The 19,519-nt window shown below is 40.0% G+C and overlaps 2 protein-coding genes across 2 annotated transcripts in view; one reads left to right on the plus strand and one right to left on the minus strand.

The window, feature by feature from the left end:
- CAGE1 (cancer antigen 1) overlaps positions 1-4,211 on the minus strand; it is a 60,317-nt gene extending 56,106 nt beyond the window's left edge. Inside the window, exons 1-3 of the mRNA XM_050787469.1 lie at positions 4,149-4,211; positions 1,899-2,116; positions 704-791 (exon numbers count right to left, since the gene is read on the minus strand). Of these exons, the coding sequence (XP_050643426.1) occupies positions 704-791; positions 1,899-2,116; positions 4,149-4,161 (319 nt within the window). The 5' untranslated portion in view covers positions 4,162-4,211. The remainder of the gene's footprint in view (positions 1-703; positions 792-1,898; positions 2,117-4,148) is intronic.
- A 41-nt stretch (positions 4,212-4,252) lies between these two features.
- RIOK1 (RIO kinase 1) overlaps positions 4,253-19,519 on the plus strand; it is a 29,827-nt gene continuing 14,560 nt past the window's right edge. The window contains exons 1-8 of the mRNA XM_050787450.1: positions 4,253-4,960; positions 7,992-8,190; positions 9,953-10,043; positions 11,582-11,651; positions 13,575-13,617; positions 15,843-15,935; positions 18,460-18,572; positions 18,674-18,754. Of these exons, the coding sequence (XP_050643407.1) occupies positions 4,890-4,960; positions 7,992-8,190; positions 9,953-10,043; positions 11,582-11,651; positions 13,575-13,617; positions 15,843-15,935; positions 18,460-18,572; positions 18,674-18,754 (761 nt within the window). The 5' untranslated portion in view covers positions 4,253-4,889. The remainder of the gene's footprint in view (positions 4,961-7,991; positions 8,191-9,952; positions 10,044-11,581; positions 11,652-13,574; positions 13,618-15,842; positions 15,936-18,459; positions 18,573-18,673; positions 18,755-19,519) is intronic.

Below are 19,519 nucleotides of genomic sequence, written 5' to 3' on the forward strand. Positions count from 1 at the left end.
GCAACCTCCACCTCCTGGGTTCAAGGGAGTCTCCTGCCTCAGCCTCCTGAGTAGCTGGGATTACAGGCATGCACCACTATGCCCGGCTAATTTTGTATTTTTAGTAGAGACGGGGTTTCTCCATGTTGGTCAGGCTGGTCTTGAACTCCCAACCTCAGGTGATCCACTTGCCTAGGCCTCCCAAAGTGCTGAGATTACAGGCGTGAGCCACTGTGCCTGGCCCTTTTTCTTTTTTTTTTTTTTAAGAGACAGGTTCTCCTTCTGTTGCCCACTGGAGTGCAGTGACATGATCATAGCTCATAACAGCCGTGGACTTCCTGGCTCAAGCAATCTTCCCACCTTGGCCTTCCAAAGCACTGGGATTATAGGTATGATCTACCACACCCAACCTCAATACACATTTAAAGATACTTGTATAGTAGAAAATTTTTGTGTCTGAGACTGGGACTTGATTACGGCTCATTCATTTAAAGCTACACAATCCTGGGCAAGTTACTCTCTGAGTCTTATTTTCCTTATCTGTAAAATGAAGATAAAAACAGCCCTTATTTCAATTTTTTAAAAGCCTTATTTCAATAAGATTGTGGATTAAGTGTGATGATATATATAAAGTGCTTAGCACAATACCTGGCTATTGTTATTATCACAGAACACACAAAAAAAGTTTCTCTCTTTTGCATATTGCTAACAAATAGATACTTACCATTTAACAAATTGTCTAGTGTGCCATAAGCATCTTCACAAAGTGTGGATTCATACTCATTTTCCCTTTCAAAATTCTTTATTTCATTCTGTATTAATAAAAAAGGCATTAATACTTCAAGCAAACATCATAAGCTTCTTCTAAAGGTATTTGCACATTGTTATGTAATTCTGCTATTAGAATATTTCATTACACAGATAAAATGTGCTTTCTGGTATCTTTCCCCAGCATATATTTGGCTCCCTTTTAGTAAAACTATGCTAACAGAGTCCCAATATTAAACAACAATGTAACAAATAGCTTGCTATTTTAATATTTTGGTTTTTTGGTTAGTCAAATCATGTGACTATAAACTTAGGAATACATGATAGCATATTTATGTATTGATAATTCTTTGATGTTTATTAAATCTAGTCTAAACAGCATTAAGATGGTTGTTATTCTAATCTTTTAACACTGAAGATATATAAAACAGGCATATATCTGTGACATATTTTTATAAATTCCTATTTAGTGGAATCAGATGTCACTGACTATCAAATGTTTAGAACAACATTCATGAAGATATTGGGACATTACAATCTTTTATTTTGTAATAAAAGGAGCTAGGCATCTTCATGAAGATAGGAAAGTTGTCATTTACATGCAGGGTGCTGTCAATGTCATTATGAATGACAACTGAATTATTTGCATACTGACATAAATGGAAGATGCATTAGACTATAAGCCAGGTTCCTTGGGCTCTTGTCCTGCCTCTGTGCCTGAATTGTTGTGGTCATGTCCCCTGGCTGCACTCCTGGGACTTCATGAGGCTAGAAAGGATCAGTTTTAATGCTGTGTAAAAATGTACCTCGCTCTCTTGCCCAGGCTGGAGTGCAGTGGCACGATCTTGGCTCACTGTAACCTCCACCTCCCGCGTTCAAGTGATTCTCCTGTCTCAGCCTCCAGAGTAACTGGGATTACAGGTGCTCGCTTCCATGCCTGGCTAATTTTTATAGGTTTAGCAGAGATGGGGTCCCACCATGTTGCCCAGGCTGGTCAAAATGTAGCTTACGCTAGTGAAACTGGGAAAACCAGACCGTGTATTCCCTTCCTTTCTGTGTCCACTGAAGATTGTTTTATTGTTCCTTATATTTTTGAAGAAATTGAATTCTGAATACATCTGAGCCTCCCAGAACTTATAAGCAATGCACACCTGAGGCAAGTCACAAGTGGTACTGGTAGTTTCCATACAGATGGGAGAATCTGAAAGCATTATGCCTTGAGAAAGATTGCTGACATTCATGGTATCCGATTCTGATATGCTTTCTACTTTTTCATGAGAAGTATCCACTTCAAAACGTACAGGATCTGAAGGTGATGGCCAAAATATTTGATAGTCCTTGTTCATAACTGTTGAATAATGGAAGGCTTCTTTAAAAAAAAAATTGTGTCTATTAGTAGGTGCAAACAAAAAGCTTTTTCCCTATTCTTCTCATTAAGTAGCAAAGTTCACTGCCCTTGTTTGAAATGTCATTTGTCAAGTTATTAGAAAAATTAAAAATTTTAGTCTGAGTATACCATAATTTGATATGGTAGTAAATACTGATTTCGAGAAAAACAAATAATATTGGCTACTATCCAATAATTCCCTAGGCGGCTTTGGACCTAGAAGGCGAAGGGATCGCTATGTTATTTAATCAAAGGATATTTACAAAATATTATCAGAGACCTATTAGTTTCCACAAAATGCTGGATTTCTATTTACTTGATACCTGCCACTTGAACACCTCACTACCAAGTCAAAAACAGCATTGTAACTCAGTTTTCCCTCCTCACTTTCCCATACTGCGCCTATTCCCTCAGGTACTAGTGTTTGCAAATTGGAGTTGTCGTGGCATCCCTCTACCTCATCATCCATGGCTATTCAGATACCAAGTCTCGTCCATGTCTCCTTTAAAAAAGGCTTTCAGGGCCAGGCGTGGTGGCTCACGCCTGTAATTCCAGTACTTTGGGAGACCAAAGTGGGCGGATCACAAGGTCAGGAGATCGAGATCATCCTGGCTAACACGGTGAAACTCCGTCTCTACTAAAAATACAAAACAAAAAAAAATTAGCCGGGCCTGGTGGTGGGCAGAGGCAGGAGAATGGCGTGAACCCGGGAGGCGGAGCTTGCAGTGAGCCAAGATGACGCCAGCGCACTCCAGCCTGGGTGACAGAGCGAGACTCCGTCTCAAAAAAAGAAAAAAGTCTTTCAGTAACCTGTGCTTTCTTTCTATCCCATGTTGCCACACTGGTCCACATTCTCCTGACTTCCTCAGGCCTCTCCGGGGCTGAGTGGAAAGGATGGCCACTCACATTGAGTCTATAAATTCTTCTTGTCCTTCCAGGCCATGCATAGCCTGGAGTGACATTACCTACCCAGTACTCCCCTGCTCTACTCAGATCAGGCTCATTTCCCTGCAAACAGATAATGTTCCTTACGAATTAAGCTTCAGTCATCTGCCCTGGCACGTGCTTCTCTCCTAAAACCTTCTGGTCTGCCCATTTATCTATTTTCAAAATTGCTTCAATGTCTTCAGCCTCTAAATCTCTATCTTACAATTCAGTACTTGGTGATTTCGTTTACTGTTCTAGAGCTTCACCACTGTTTCAAGGGTGTTAGTGTTTGTATTTACAGATCATAAACGTCTGAAGAGGAGTAGACTTACGGCTTTCCAATATCCCCTACTGCAAATGGACCGGTGCTGTCTACACAGCAAACATTGATTGAAGAAAACCTGCATTCTAATGATTTATTTCTATCAAGCTCTCTCAATTTATAGTCATTACTCATCTGCCTGGATTCTTTTATTGAATGTCTGAATGAATAGTTTATTGAAAATTAGTTGTTTTCAAACCTATGTCATCACTCGGTAAAAGACAAAAAAGTAAGCCAAGCAGACTAGTCAGGATCAGTGAAAGGCCCAACTTCATGCTCACCTTTCCCTTGTCTTTCAAATAATGCTGCCTGGATTGTGGTGAGATCTGAAAAAGTCTTGCTTTGTTTTCTCAATGCAAAACAGCGCAAAGGACTTGTTTCTTAAGTTTTCTTGTTTGTGAACCCAGCACTTCCGATTACATTTCTACAACTTTGTTCATCCCTCATACGGCGCTGCACAATCTGCCAGTTTCTTTTTAATTTAAAGTTAGGCTATTTTTTCCATCTTTCATTTGTCCTTACAGGTTTACGTTGGATTTTTAACATATTTATCAAATGTTTGAATAGATGTCCCAGACATTCTAAAGCTGTTTTAGGACAGGAGTTAAAAGAGGTGTCACGGGCGTTACTGGCAAAAACTATAATCTTGTTTAAACGCTTTTTCAGTTGTACGACAAACTTTACCTTTTTAAAAAGCACTTATCTCATTCATTTTTCACCTCAAAACGAGACACCAAACTTTTTAAGACACAAAAGTGTGCTCACTTCCAGGATCCATAGAGTTTCTTGGACCCACGCTACGGACCTGGCGCTCCCTCCCTCTGCACCGGGTTTTGTGGGAGGGAGAACGCTTTCCAACCTCCTCCACCGAGGACTCTCACAAACTCGCAATGGAGCTCCCGGAGTGCTGGAACGCCCCTGTGTGACGTCCGCCCGCGCCCGGGGATCTCCGCGGGGACCGGCGCAGCCCGCGAGTTCCGAACCACTGTGGGTGCGGCGGGGGACGGCCTCGGGTCTGTCTTCCCAGAGAGTGGTGAAATTGGGAGGTTACGACCCCCTAGGCCGAACAGCCTGCGGGCTAGCTGGCGCCTCCTGCCGCAGTAAACACAAAGTGGGGGAAAAAAACCCCAAAACTCCGAGAAGAAACGGCCAGCACGGGCCTCGCCGGGCCAGCTACTCAACACGCCTGCCCGGGAGCACAAAACACCCACAAGCCAATACCACCCCGCATTCAGAGCGAGCGCCGGACTCTCAGCCCGGCGCAGGGGCAGGACTTCCGCTCAAGCCAGACTTCCGGGCGAGGCGGCGCGGGGCTTCCGGTTGGGGTGGTAGGGTGGTGGACCTGTTGGTCCCGTTTTCCCGTCGCACGTGGCGGCCACTGTTGGCTTCTGAATGCTTTACAAGGCGGAGATCGACGCCGAGGCCGTTGGATCGGCCGTGGGTACATCCGTCTGAGCCGTTCCTGTCCCAGCGCAGAGCGGCGGCCTCCGGCGGCGCCCTGCAGCCATGGACTACCGGCGTTTTCTTATGAGCCGGGTGGTCCCCGGGCAGTTCGACGACGCGGACTCCTCTGACAGGTAGGCGGCCGTACAGTGCCCTGGCTCTGGTTACTGCTCTCACCTTGTCCGCCCCCTTGGGGCGTGGATTCTTGTTTGTAGTTTAGAGGGAGACTAGTGGTTCATCACTCAGCGTCTCTCTTGACAACCTTTTGCCTGTTTCTGCATCCCCACTGGGTCTTTCTCCCCGTTCACGCGGCAGTTAGTGAAAGCCGCTTGTCAAGGGAGTCTGCGGTTTTCAGGTCGGTTAGCGTCACTGGAAGGCAGAGTTGGGGATAGCGATTAGGAAACATGGGTTTTTGCGCTTTAACCACATTTAGCGTTCAACAAATACTAAGCACTTAATATGTACCTCGTTCTGTCCTGGGCGCCGGAGATGGTGATGAACAAGACGAACCAACTTCCTGCTGTCATGGAACTTTACCTTCTACGTGAAAGAGAGGGCACACCATTTAAAAACCAAATAATGATGTAGACTATGCAAATCGTTTAATATACCAAGTGCTGACTGAATGGGTAGGGAAAGGTTAAGTCCAGATTTGAATGACGAGGAGCTAATCTTGGCAAGAGCAGAGGGAACAGCATTTCACACAGAAGGGACAGCAAGAGCAAAGGCCCCGAGGCCAGAGTGCCTAGAGCACAGTGGAGATAGTTGAGAAGATTGGTAGGGTGATGATAGAGAAGTAAGAAGGGGGGCCAGATCATGGAGACCCTTACAAGTGATGGCGAAAAGTTCAGATATTAATCTGGGTCTTACGGAAAGCCATAGGAGGGATTTTAGCAGAAGAATGACATTAGTGATTTAAAGGAATCATTCTTCTATGTAGATGATGTTCATGGAGGGTGGGAGTGGAACAGAGAGACCAGTTTAAAAGTAATAAGGTAATCAGATTCAAAGATGGTGGGGACTAGAGCTCAGATCCTGAAGATATGTCTTGGAGGTAGAAGTGGCAGGGTTTGGTGGTAGATTGGAGGTGGGGTCTGGGGAAAGAGGAATGAAGGATAACTCCTGCCTAAAAGCAAAATGAAACATATTGGAGTTATTTTGGAATTCCAAGAAAACAGTTTATACTTTATGTTTACAGTAAGGATTCATTACATGTAGATTTTATTAATTATTGGGGATTTTTAAATAAATATATGTATGTTGACTGCTTTCTGTGTGTCAGATCTAGTCTTAGGTCGTAGGGAGGCATTGGTAAACACCCTCCTGAATGACACAGAGCTTGCACCCTAGCAGGGGATACCGATATTATTAAATAATTAGGCTATTTGTATTCGAATTGGGTAAGTAGTGCAAAGGAGAAGTAGGTGAAAAACAGGGAAGGCTTCCTTGAGCAAGTGATAGTGAGCTGATACCTGATGGATGAGTAGGGGTTAGCCAGAGAAAGAGGAAGGGCATTCCAGTTTTATGGTTACAGAGAAGTGTACAAAAAGCCTTAGGGAAGAAGTTAAGCAGCAGAAGAAACACAGCCAGCACAGCTGGTGGGTAGTTAATGGTAATAAGAGGACACTAATTTACCATTCACCCCAGGGTATTGTAAGGATACACCAGTGATTTTCCATCAGGGAAGATGTTGCCATCCGGACTTCTACCCAGGGGACTTTTGGCAATTTCTGGAGACGTTTTTATTTGTCACAACTGGGGGTGGTGGTGCATTAGTGGCATCTGGTAGGTAGAAGCCAGTGATATGCTGCTAAACATCCTACAATGCAGAAGACACTCGCCCACAATGAAGAGCTATCTGGCAAAGTTATAACTTCAACATGCCACTCTAGGCAATTATGTATCAATCTATGGAGCATATGTATGAAGTCCTGGTAAATAGCAAGTGTTTGATGATTATCTGTTCTCTTCCTCCACATGTCCATGGGGAGCCCTCAGAGCCATGGCTAATTAATAAATTGGATTAATAATCTGACTTTACTTAAAGTTATGTATGTTTTTCAGGTGGTATCTCCTATTACCAGCTGCTTTTTTATGGTTTCTGTCCTTATTCTGTACGTGAGAGGTAAAAACTGAATTTGGCCTCTGTTGAATTTGGCCTGCAGATATGTTTTGTTTGGTATGCACAGTTATTTGTAAAAATTGACTATGCCAATGAAGGGATAGATTTTACACAGAAATCCAGACTTATAGCTTCTCTTGAAAACTTAAGATCTGGTAACACTAGGCCTGAATTCTAATATGGCAAAAAACAAACAAACAAAAAAGCCCTTACTAGTTGTGCTCCCTTTACCTTGGATCTCTTCTCCCAGTTTGCCAGTCCCCGCTTCTATCATGCAGCCTACTTCACTCATTTGTAGTGCCTGGCCCCTGTATTCACCGTTTTTTCCCATCATGAACAGGGTTGATTTGGATTTCTTTGTGGGGCACAAATCTTGATGTAACTTCTTTTGTTGCAAAGTGTTATTGAGTTCAAAGTAAGGCTGCCTTAGACTTATTCCCAAATTTTTTGTCAGAAAGCTTTTTTTTTTTTTTTAATTACAATTTTTTTTTAGAGACAGGGTTGCCCAAGCTGGAGTACAGTGGCACAATCATGGCTCACTGCAGCCGTGAACCCCTGGGCTCAAGCAATCCTATGACCTCAGCCTCCCAAGTAGCTAGGATCAAAGGTGTGAGCCATTGCACCAGCCTTTTTTGCCCCTCTCTCTTTTTTCTTCTTTTACAGAAAGATTTTCCTCTCTTAAAGCAGCTCTGTGAATCATTTTCCTAGAGTCAAGTCTGGTATACTGGTCTGAGTTGTGTATTCAATAGAGAAGATAACAATGTAATTTCTAAGTTCACCAAGGCAGAAGCAGATTTAACACTTGATGTGCTTCTTCAATAGTAGGATTTGGGCATGGAGAATGAGCAAACAACTGCAACAGAACTGGAAAACAGGAGAACATGGTTTTAAGGAGATGGAGCTTATCAGAAGGTGTATTGTATATAAATATATAATCTATTCTAGATTTATCAATATTTTAATATCTTACATCATAAATATGTGAGATCAGTTAGGGTATGTGGAAATATTGTTATGAAATAATAAAACATTGTTATTTCTAGTGAAAACAGAAACTTGAAGACAGTCAGAGAGAAGGATGACATTCTGTTTGAAAACCTTCAAGACAATGTGAATGAGAATGGTGAAGGTGAAATAGAAGATGAGGAGGAGGACGGTTATGATGATGACGATTGGGACTGGGATGAAGGAGTTGGAAAAGTCACTAAGGGTTATGTCTGGAATGGAGGAAGCAACCCACAGGTATTTTATAAAGGATCCTGCACATCTTTATGTAGTCTGCTTAGGTCTTCTTTTTTAAAAGGCTGTTTTGTGATTCTGAAATTGAATAACTAAAAGATTTTCTTCGTGTTATGCTGTCCTGTAGCCTCAGCCTTTACTGATTTTCACTTTTCATCCTTTCTATATTTCTGTTAATTTCCTGGGTGTGGATTCTTTCCAGAATCTGTAAATGTAAGAAGAGTTATTTAAGGTTTCATAAGATTGTGAGCTTAAAATCTTCATGGGAAAGGGCACGAATTGGCAGTTTACTACAAATAGTTAAGAAACATGCTAAAAAAAGTTCAGCCTCATTAGTAACTAAAGAAATGCAGATTAAATTTGTAGAGATGCCTTTTTTTCACCTATGAAACTGTTAAAGACAAAACATATCATTGATGGTCGAGTAAATAGGTGCACTTACTTGCAGGATAAGCTGGTACGTGATAAAAACTTTTAAAGCTTCAAAATACTTCGACTTAGCAATTCTGTGAGTGTGCCAAGACTTAGTTACAAGAATGATCCTCCAAGGTTGTTTATGGTAGAGGAACGTTGGAAACAACCTTGAACTGGATTAAACCTGCTATGGGACTGATTCGCACAATGAGGCATTATACAGCCATAAAAGATGTTGTAATGGAAGACTGTATTAATGAGATAGGAATATGTTTATGATTATTTACCATGTACAAAAAACAAGTGACCAAACCACGTACAGCTGCTTCTCATACTGGAAGTACCAAGTGTGTTAGGCGTTTGGAAGGCCATAGGATTAACATGGTACATCTTCCTGGAGCATAAAGGTTAATCCAACAGTCTTCCTTTGACTATTGAAACAGCTGTATTGGCTGGGTGCAGTGGCTCACACCTGTAATCCCAGCACTTTGGGAGGCCAAGTGGTGGGGATCACCTGAGGTCAGGAGTTTGAGACCAGTCTGGCCAACATGGTGAAACCCTGTCTCTACTAAAAACACAAAAATCAGCCAGGCATGGTGGCGGGCACCTGTAATCCCAGCTACTTGGGAGGCTGAGGGTGGAGAATCGCCTGAACCCAGGAGGCAGAGGTTGCAGTGATCCTAGATCATGCCACGACACTCCAACCTGGGCAATAGAGCGAGACTCTGTCTCTAAAAACCAGCAATAATAAAATGGCTGTATCATGGACCAGAATGTATGCATTTTAAAATAACCACATTGTGAGTAACAAGAGATTTGACATCTTCATATCGTCTTGTTTTGGTGACTCCTTCATTGATTCGTAATGAAGCTTTGAGCGATTTCATTATTTAAGTTTGTGCATGGCACCAGTCTAAGTGCTAAGCCTCGTACTTAATATTTCCCTCTCTTGAGACGTTGGGCCCAAAATGAAATTCTGAACCAGCTTAATGTTGGTCTTAGCTCTTTATTATAAACTTTAGAGGTAAATGAACATTCTCAAATTTTAAGTCTATAAACCAGTCAAATTAGAAAACTACATTTAATTTTAATCTGTTACTTATAATAAGAGGAATCATAGAGAAGTTTAAAAAAATGGATTATGCAGACTCTTTTAGTCATTAATTTTAACCTTCTGTTTCAAAAACTCTTTAAAAATTTTTTTGAGCCAATTTGATTGACTCTTACCTTTCCTTAAGATACTCCTCTAAGTATTGATGCTTGAATAGCTAACTATGAACTAAGGAAATGTGATGATGAATCTTAGGTTTGTATTTCAACTAGTACCTTAGACTCTGCAATTCTCTTCTAGGCAAATCGACAGACCTCCGACAGCAGTTCAGCCAAAATGTCTACTCCAGCAGACAAGGTCTTACGGAAATTTGAGAATAAAATTAATTTAGGTGAGTTTACAAAATACATCATTGGGCTAAGAGGACATTTTTCTAAAACCATGAAGTGTTGTATAATTTTATTAGATTAAGAAATGAAGGCTTACCATGGTGGCTCACGCCTGTAATCCCAGCACTTTGGGAGGCTGAGATCAGGAGTTTGAGACCAGCCTGACCAACATAGTGAAACCCTATCTCTACTAAAAATACAAAATTAGCTGGGCGTGGTGGCGCATGCCTGTAATCCCAGCTACTTGGGAGGTTGGGGCAGGAGAATCACTTGAACCTGGGAGGTGGAGGTTGCGATGAGCCAAGATTGCGCCATTGCACTCCAGCCTGGACAATAAGAGCAAAACTCCATCTCAAAAAAAAAAGAAAAGAAAAAAGAAATGAATGTATTCAAGTGTTACTGACTCAATAGTGTTTACAGAACATTAAAATATTAGTAATTTAAAAACATAACCTTAGGAAAAGACTTAAACTTATGCTATTTTGGTTGTTTTCCCCTTGCCATAGGAATGTAATGTTACAAAAACCCATTTAAGTTATCGTCTGTTCTGTTTTAGGTGTTTTTTTGAGACAGGGTCTCACTCTGTCACCCAGGCTAGAGTGCAGTGGCACGATCTTGGCTCACTGCAACCTTGATTTCTGGGGTTCAGGCAGTCCTCCCACCTTAGCCTCCCAAGTAGCTAGGACCGCAGGTGCACACCACCACACCTGGCTAATTTCTATTTTCTGTAGAGACGGGGTTTCTCCGTGTTGATCAGGCTGGTTTTGAACACTGAGCAGCTCAAGTGATCTGCCCTCCTCGGCCTCCCAAAGTGTTGGGATTACAGGCGTGAGCCACTGCGCCCAGCCTGTTTGAGATTTTGTAATAGGGTTATCTCATAGTAGGATGCTAAAAATACTGGGGTATTGAATATAGTTACATTTTGTTTCACTAGAGGTTTTTAATGTAGGTGTTAATTATTTAGTGACCTGTTCAATGCCAGGCATCAGAATGTTGATTTGAATCACCACCTCTTAGCAAATGCAGGAGAGGGATGGAGGGACGGAAGGAAGGCCGTCTTTCTTTTCTTGTGGATCTTCACTCTAAACCCAGCACAGTGTCTCATATAAGCTGTCAGTACATGCTAAATTAATATAAGTATTTTAGGGCCTTCTTTGCCTATCATAGACTTATAACTTGAAGTGAAACAAGTTTTTAGAATTAAACTTGAAATTCAGGCAGTTATATTAGTCATGTGAAATACTAGCAATTGTCTAAAATTTATTATGCAAATTAGTATTTTTGAAGAATTTCTGCATCTAGAATTCTGTGGCTCAAATATTACAGCTGTAGTGATGAAAGTGACAACACTTATCAAGGAAACACAGTTTAGTGCCTACTTTTAAAAACATTGTTTTCATTACTAAACTGTATTCTGTCTACAGTAAAATATTTAGAAAGTATAGAAAAGAAGGAAGGGGGAGAAATACCCTGTTCAGCAACTCTGTTAATGTCTTTTTGTGTTACGTATTGTTTACATTGTGGGTTTCTTGTATTTTAGATAAGCTAAATGTTACTGATTCTGTCATAAATAAAGTCACCGAAAAGTCTAGACAAAAGGAAGCAGATATGTAAGTAATATTTTAATAATAAGCATGGGTGATAGGGACTAGTCTAGATTAAGCAGCACCTTGATCATAATTCGTTTACAAAAGTTGTTCATTTGTATACTTAAACCAGTTATTATTTTGGGGGGGGTGTGTGTGTGTGTGTTTTCCTCAGCTTAAATGAGGATAGCCTATGCCTTTGTGAATTAAAAATATTGATGAATCTTGGCTGGGTTTGGTGGCTCATGCCTGTAATGCCATCACTTCAGAAGGCTGAGCTGGGGGGATCACTTGAGGCCAGGAATTTGAGACCAGCCTGGCCAACATGGTGAAACCATTTTTTGTCTCTACAAAAAATACAAAAATTAGCCAGAGGTGGTGGTGCACGCCTGTAATCCCAGCTACTCGGGAGGCTGAGGCATGAGAATCGCTTGAACCTGGGAGGTGGAGGTTGCCATGAGCCAGGATTGTGCCATTACACTCCAGCATGGGCCACAGAGCGAGACTCCATCTCAAAAATAAATACATAAAATAAAAATTAATGAATTTTAAGAAATACATAGTAAAACTAGAATCTCATGACATTTACAAATGTGTTCTCATGAGGGGAACAGTGTTTGTAGATTTCAGTTTAAACTAAAATGTGCAAAAATGTTCCCTTAAAATTTATTAAGAATTATTCTTTCCCATGAAGTATTTTTAAAAATTTAAGGGAAGACTATGAACTAACGATATAACTGAGAACTGTTTCTGCTTACACTTCTGTACTCAAAGCCAATTGTTTAAGATCTGGCTCACTTCTCTTATATGCTACTAACTCTGAAGTATTAACACTATATTATAGAAAAAGACACTAAGATCATACAACTAACTGTGAGAATTGAACTTAAAAGCCAACTTTCTTCCGATTTATTATGTCCAAGAGGTATCAGCTTTTTGAGCTACACCATAGTCATTTGTTATTTCACTGGTATCTGTTTGAATCTTTGTGTTTAAACCTTTATTAGTTTAGGTTAGTGTGCTAGGTGGAGTCACTCAGTGTATGAGCAGAAGCAAATCAGAGTCTGCATTTGAAAACTGTCTTGAAATGATTTTAAAAAACAAAAAAACTGCCGGGTGCAGTACCTCACGCCTGTAATCCCAGCGCTTTGGGAGGCCGAGGTGGGCGGATCACAAGGTCAGGAGATCAAGACCATCCTGGCTAACAACGTGAAACCCCGTCTCTACTAAAAATACGAAAAATTAGCCGGGCATGGTGGCAGGCACCAGTAGTCCCAGCTGCTCGGGAGGCTGGGGCAGGAGAATGGCGTGAACCCGGGAGACGGAGCTTGCATCGAGCCAAGATTGCGCCAGTGCACTTCAGCCTGAGCGACAGAGCAAGACTCCGTCTCAAAACAAGCAAACAAACAAACAAACAAAAATTTGTGTCTTCTTAGAAAATGACTCTAAAGAGAAAGCCTTGTAAATGACTAACTCTATGTGGAGGCTGAGGCAGGAAGAATACTTGAGCCAAGGAGTCTATGTCTAGCCTGGGCAACATAGTGAGATGCTGTCTCTTTAAATAAAAGAAGACAAGACTTTAATTCGTGCTAATAGAATCGTTAAAGATTTGAAGGACAGTATAAATATACTAAATGTTTTCTCTTTTTCAGCATTGTTCACTTTACCCTGGCGGCTCTTTGATGCTTCTGAAATAGGAATAGATTTTTCTTTTTACTGCATATGTACTCCTTTTGCCAAAATACAGAATTGAATTTTGCATATTCAGGGGAAATGAAGAAAGTTTCACTGAGTAGTGAAAAATATACAATCATATCATAAAATCTGTTATTTAAAGAAACTACTTACTTAGGAATTTTCATGAAATTATCTACATTTAGAAGCTTTTTATTTTGGCTTCTCGCTGAATTTTGAATGTGTCAACTATATGTTTTTGTTTTTGGTTAGGTATCGCATCAAAGATAAGGCAGACAGAGCAACTGTAGAACAGGTACAATTTAAATGTGTTGCAAACTCTTCTTTTTAATTAGCGTTTCTTTTCTCTTTGAATTGTAGTTTGCTTTTATCCTTTTTGCTTAATGCTAATGTTACCTAAAATTAGTCCTATATACAATTACTCCTTTTTATAGTTTCAAGTTTAGAGACATATTTTGCTTTTATAGGACTATTGGATGAATTAGGGTCATAGTCCTTCAGTGGCCTTGCAGAGCCACCATGCAATGCTTTCCCTTCTTGGAGAGATTATCAGACCAGCAGTCTTTTAGAAAAGGTCCGCAGGAATCTTGTGAGCTTTCCCGGAAGATAGGTAGGGTATCTGCCACAAAGCAGAAAGTGTGGGTGTAAAAGAGAGAGGGGCAGATAAGGTCTTCAAATTTCCAATTAGGAATCCTTTGTTTAGAAATTATGCTTGTTTTATTCTTTCTATTCAAGAATGGGGAAAAATTGACCCCTAATTTTCCCACATTCAGAAGAATGTGATTGAATATTAGCTTTGGCCCAGATTTTTGATGTGAAGAAAGTGATAAAAAGAGTCAAAACATTTGCCTCTGCCACCTACCACTCCTCTCCACCCCCAACCCCCACCCCCATATACACAAACACATGTTCTGAATTCCACCGTTAGACAGAAGCCGGGTCTGGGGTCTGTGTCTTCATTGTCCTCTAGTTTATTTTGTGATTTATTTCTGTAATTGAAAACAAAGTATGGTTCACCTCAGAAAAATGAGATAACCTTAAGTTTCAAAGACCCTACATAAGTTTAGGGTTATTTTTGGCAGGACATTCTTTTTCTCTTTCAAAATTAATTTTGAATGATAGAGTACACAGCTTGAGTCTTCAGCTGTCTGTGTAAAATATATGCTTGTGTATACATTTATCATTTCTCTTTCCTTGTTTTGTTCTTAAGCCATTTAGTTTGTTACTTCTTCCTATGCCCCTTACTTGTCTGACTACTAACTTTGCAGAAGTGCAGTTCTGTACCTAGAGACCCATACTCAGCCAGCTGACTTCCCCTCTTTGCTTACCTGTGCAGTAGAGAAGGAATGGAAACTAGTGCCTTTTCATTCTTCTGTAGTTGCAATGGTTGTGATTTGGCTTTTAGTCTTGTAGTCTTCCCAGGTGGTTTTGTTTATATTAACCTTAGGTTTCTAGTGTGACCCCAGCCACTTCATTGAAGGTGGACCCTAAAGTATAGTTGGGTTTGGCTAGTTTATAATACTGTCTCACCCCATGGGGGCTAGAGGGCCTGCCTGAGCCACAAGGAGTTACTGTTTGGTATCCTTAGAAATTGCATACAAATATTTGGCTGCTCTAGTTTCAGAGATGAACAAGAACAGCCTTTAAATTCACTGCCTTCTGTTTGTTAGAGAAGGCTTTGAAATCCTTTTTTCTCAAGATTGATTACTCTGGCTTGAAGCAGACTCTTGCCGTGATTTACTCATCTGTAATGGCAGGGGTCTGCAGACTCTTGAAAGGGCCAGCTAATAAATAGATGCGAGCATTGTGGCTCACATAGAATTTGTTTTTTGTTGTTTTTTTTTCAAAGCAATCCTTTGAAAGTGTAAAACCCATTCTTAGCTTGCAGGCTAAGGAAAAATAAGCTGTGGCCTGATTTGGTCCCTGGGCCAGAGAATGCTGACCCTTGATTTAAAGCTGCCTGTCCATGGCAGTAGCCACTGGGCACTTGAGAAGTGGCTAGTGTGAATTGAATGTGCTGTAAATGCAAAAGACACACCGGAGTTTGCAGACTTAGTGTCAGAAACAAGGACTATCTCACTGATGACTTTTTATATTGATACAGGTTGAAACGATAGTGTTTTAGATATTTTGAGTTAAATAAAATATTAAGATAATTTCACCTGATTCTTTTTACTCAGTGTAGTGACTAGAACATGTAATACTATTTATGTAGTCTGCATTATATTTCTATTAGCTAATAGCCTAGAGTTCATTTCTGTTTCCCGTGGACTTGGTAGCCTTTGAATTCCATGACTGGATGAACCTGTTAGTTGGTTACCTTTGGTTCCTTTGGCCTTTACCTGATATTTTACTGATTAACAATTAGAGTGAATAAAAGTGCCAAATAGTGACTCTCATTTAGTCAACCAGGATAGCATAATACAGTTAAGCTCTGCTGTTTATTAATTGCCAGAGATTTTAATGAGGAAAATTTGGTACTATCTTTTGGAACTTTTTAATTTTTGCCTTTCTTTTTAGGTGTTGGATCCCAGAACAAGAATGATTTTATTCAAGATGTTGACTAGAGGAATCATAACAGAGATAAATGGCTGCATTAGCACAGGAAAAGAAGTGAGCTCTTCTTTGGATGATTGAATATTTAGTTTTCTTATTTCAGATACCAAATGAAACTATGGCACTTAGTACTACATTATGCCTTTAAGAAGAAAGAAAAACAAAGTCATACACATTAATATTTATGGTTAGAGAGGAAATTGTACATATAACTATGCCCTTTCACTACCACTGCTGCATTGTGTCATGGAGTCTAACTAGTTGTGCCCAGTAGTAAGGCAGATGGTCAGATTATTACAGGCTTGAGTTCTAATCAAATAAATTACTCATGGGGCCAGGGGCTTATGGTATGTTTCTATGAGTCAGCAAGTCTTTCTTACTTTTTTTCTTTACATATGGATATACTGCCTTCTGTTTGTTAGAGAAGACTTTGAAATCCTTTTGACTCAAAATTGAGTACTCTGGCTTGAAGGAAACCCTTACTGTGATTTACTCATCTATAATGGCAGGGGTCTGCAGACCCTTGAAAGTGTAAAACCCATTCTGCTGGAAGCAATTCTCAGTAAAATTCAACTTATAAAACATTGGATTTTTAATTTTTTTTTAAACAGAGCCTTAACAGAGTCTTTTTTTTTTTCTTTTTTTTTTTTAATACAGTCTCCCAGGCTAGAGTATAGTGGCATGTTCTCAGCTCACTACAACCTCTGCCTCTCAGGTACTAGCAATTTTCCTGCCTCAGCCTCCCGAGTAGCTGGGACTACCGGCATGCACCACCACACCCAGCTAATTTTTGTATTTGTAGTAGAGGCAGGGTTTTGCCATGTTGACCAGGCTGGTCTCAAATTTTTGGCCTAAAGGATTCACCCGCCTTGGCATCCCAAAGTGCTGGTATTACAGGCATGAGCCTCTGTGCCTGGCCTGAATCACTGGATTTAAGAATGTCGTTATGGCAATAAAAGGCAAAATTGACAAATGGGACCTAATTAAATTAAAGAGCTTCTGCACAGCGAAAGAAACTACCATCAGAGAGAACAGGCAACCTACAGAATGGGAGAAAATTTTTGCAATCTACCCGTCTGACAAAGGGCTAATATCCAGAATCTACAAAGAACTTAAACAAATTTACAAGAAAAAGTCAAACAACCCCATCAAAAAGTGGGCGAAGGATATGAACAGACACTTCTCAAAAGAAGACATTTATGTAACCAACAAACACATGAAAAAATGCTCATCATCACTGGCCATCAGATGAATGCAAATCAAAACCACAATGAGATACCATCTCACACCAGTTAGAATGGCAATCATTAAAAAGTCAGGAAACAACAGGTGCTGGAGAGGATGTGGAGAAATAGGAACACTTTTACACTGTTGGTGGGACTGTAAACTAGTTCAACCATTGTGGAAGACAGTGTGGCGATTCCTCAAGGATCTAGAACTAGAAATACCATTTGACCCAGCCATCCCATTACTGGGTATATACCCAAAGGATTATAAATCATGCTGCTATAAAGATACATGCACATGTATGTTTATTGTGGCACTATTCACAATAGCAAAGACTTGGAACCAACCCAAATGTCCATCAGTGATAGACTGGATTAAGAAAATGTGGCACATATACACCATGGAATACTATGCAGCCATAAAAAAGGATGAGTTCATGTCCTTTGTAGGGACATGGATGAAGCCGGAAACCATCATTCTCAGCAGACTATCGCAAGGACAGAAAACCAAACACCGCATGTTCTCACTCATAGGTGGGAATTAAACAATGAGAACACTTGGACACAGGAAGGGGAACGTCACACACTAGGGCCTGTCGTGGGGTGGGGAGACAGGGGAGGGATAGCATTAGGAGATATACCTAATGTAAATGATGAGTTAATGGGTGCAGCACACCAACATAGCACATGGATACATATGTAACAAACCTGCACGTTGTGCACGTGTACCCTAGAACTTAAAGTATGATTAAAAAAAAAAAGGTCTTTAATTATTTTGCATATACTTGAGATATAAAAAAGTTTGAAACCACTTCTCACCTATATTTAAATTGGATTTTACTGTACAGTCTTGCATTGCTTAATGAAGGGAATTCTTTCTGAGAAATCCATCAGGCAAATTTGTCATTATGTGAAGAACATTATAGAGTGTACTTACACAAACCTAGATAGTATAGCCTGTTGCACTCTCAGGCTATATGGTAGTTCCCAATCTGTATAACAGGTTTCTGTACTGAATACTGGAGTAATTGCAGCACAATGGTAAATATTTATCTAGACATATAAAAAGTACAGTAAAAATACCTGTTATAATCTTATGGGATCGTCTCATAAATACAGTCAGCCACCTGTCAGTGACTAAAATGTTATGTGGTACATGACTGTATTTGTATATTGGAGCTATATTTACTGTCCTTTTGATGTAATGTTTTATATTTTAATTCGCATCTTCAGAAGACAGTGGTATTCCTTAATGCATGTTATTTCAGTTCACTTGACTTCTGAGGTTAGAATCAAATATATTGAAAAAGTAGTTATTTAATGTAAACTTCATTTTTGTTTTTGACTTAAAATAGGCTAATGTATACCATGCTAGCACAGCAGATGGAGAGAGCAGAGCAATCAAAATTTATAAAACTTCTATTTTGGTGTTCAAAGATCGGGATAAATATGTAAGTGGGGAATTCAGGTAAGTTCAGATTTTTCCCTCCAGTTGGTTTAATTTCTGTTTCCTAAAACATTAAGACAATAATGGAATACTTGAAATAATAAATATTTTTCTTATTCAAGATTTCGTCATGGCTATTGTAAAGGAAACCCTAGGAAAATGGTGAAAACTTGGGCAGAAAAAGAAATGAGGAACTTAATCAGGTGACTGTCTGGGATGTGTGTATGTCTGTCCTGTGCCCTGCACATGAACATCAGTCCTTCCTCCCAGCAGATCCCAGTGTGGTTCTGCCCAAATGCAGGGACTTGTTAGGGCCTTCATTTCTATTAGGTCTGCTGAAGTAAGCACAAGAAACACATTTCTGGATACATAGAGATTGTTTCCTATTCTGTTGTTTTCTATTCTGAGAATCCATTGCAGAAGAATACTGCTACAATTCATATTTATTCCACAAAGCTAGGTCATTTGGAAGGCCTCGTAAGCCATTGAAAACATTTGCAATTTATACTGAGGACAATAAGGAACTGTTAAAGGATTTTAGCAGGAAAGTGACACAATCAGGTGGTTATAATGCTCTGTCATGTTTCATAGGTATTGCAGTTTTGGGCTAATCTTGTTAGGTTGTGACCTCTTTGTTTGTCGTGGCTTCCTTTTCTTCTTTCAGTCCAGTTTTGGACACTTTTATATATTCTTTGTTTGCACTAAGACCTTTTTATCAGGTAAAGGCCTCATCTAGTTGAGATCAAGTTACTGAAAATTATGGAGTTTTTAAAAAAGTCTTCTAACTTTCTATATGCTGTACACAGGTGGCACATTGGATAGTGTAGTATTGAGTAAGTACTACTCGTTTTGAAAGTCTTTTGTGTTCAACAAGCTATTAGGTGTGAGTCCAACTATTTTTATTAAGCATTTTTCAGGCTAATCAACTCACATTGTGGACATATCTCCTTTATTTCCTCCATTGTAAG

Source organism: Macaca thibetana, chromosome 4, assembly GCF_024542745.1.
Source record: "Macaca thibetana thibetana isolate TM-01 chromosome 4, ASM2454274v1, whole genome shotgun sequence".
Classification (NCBI taxonomy): Eukaryota; Metazoa; Chordata; class Mammalia; order Primates; family Cercopithecidae; genus Macaca; species Macaca thibetana.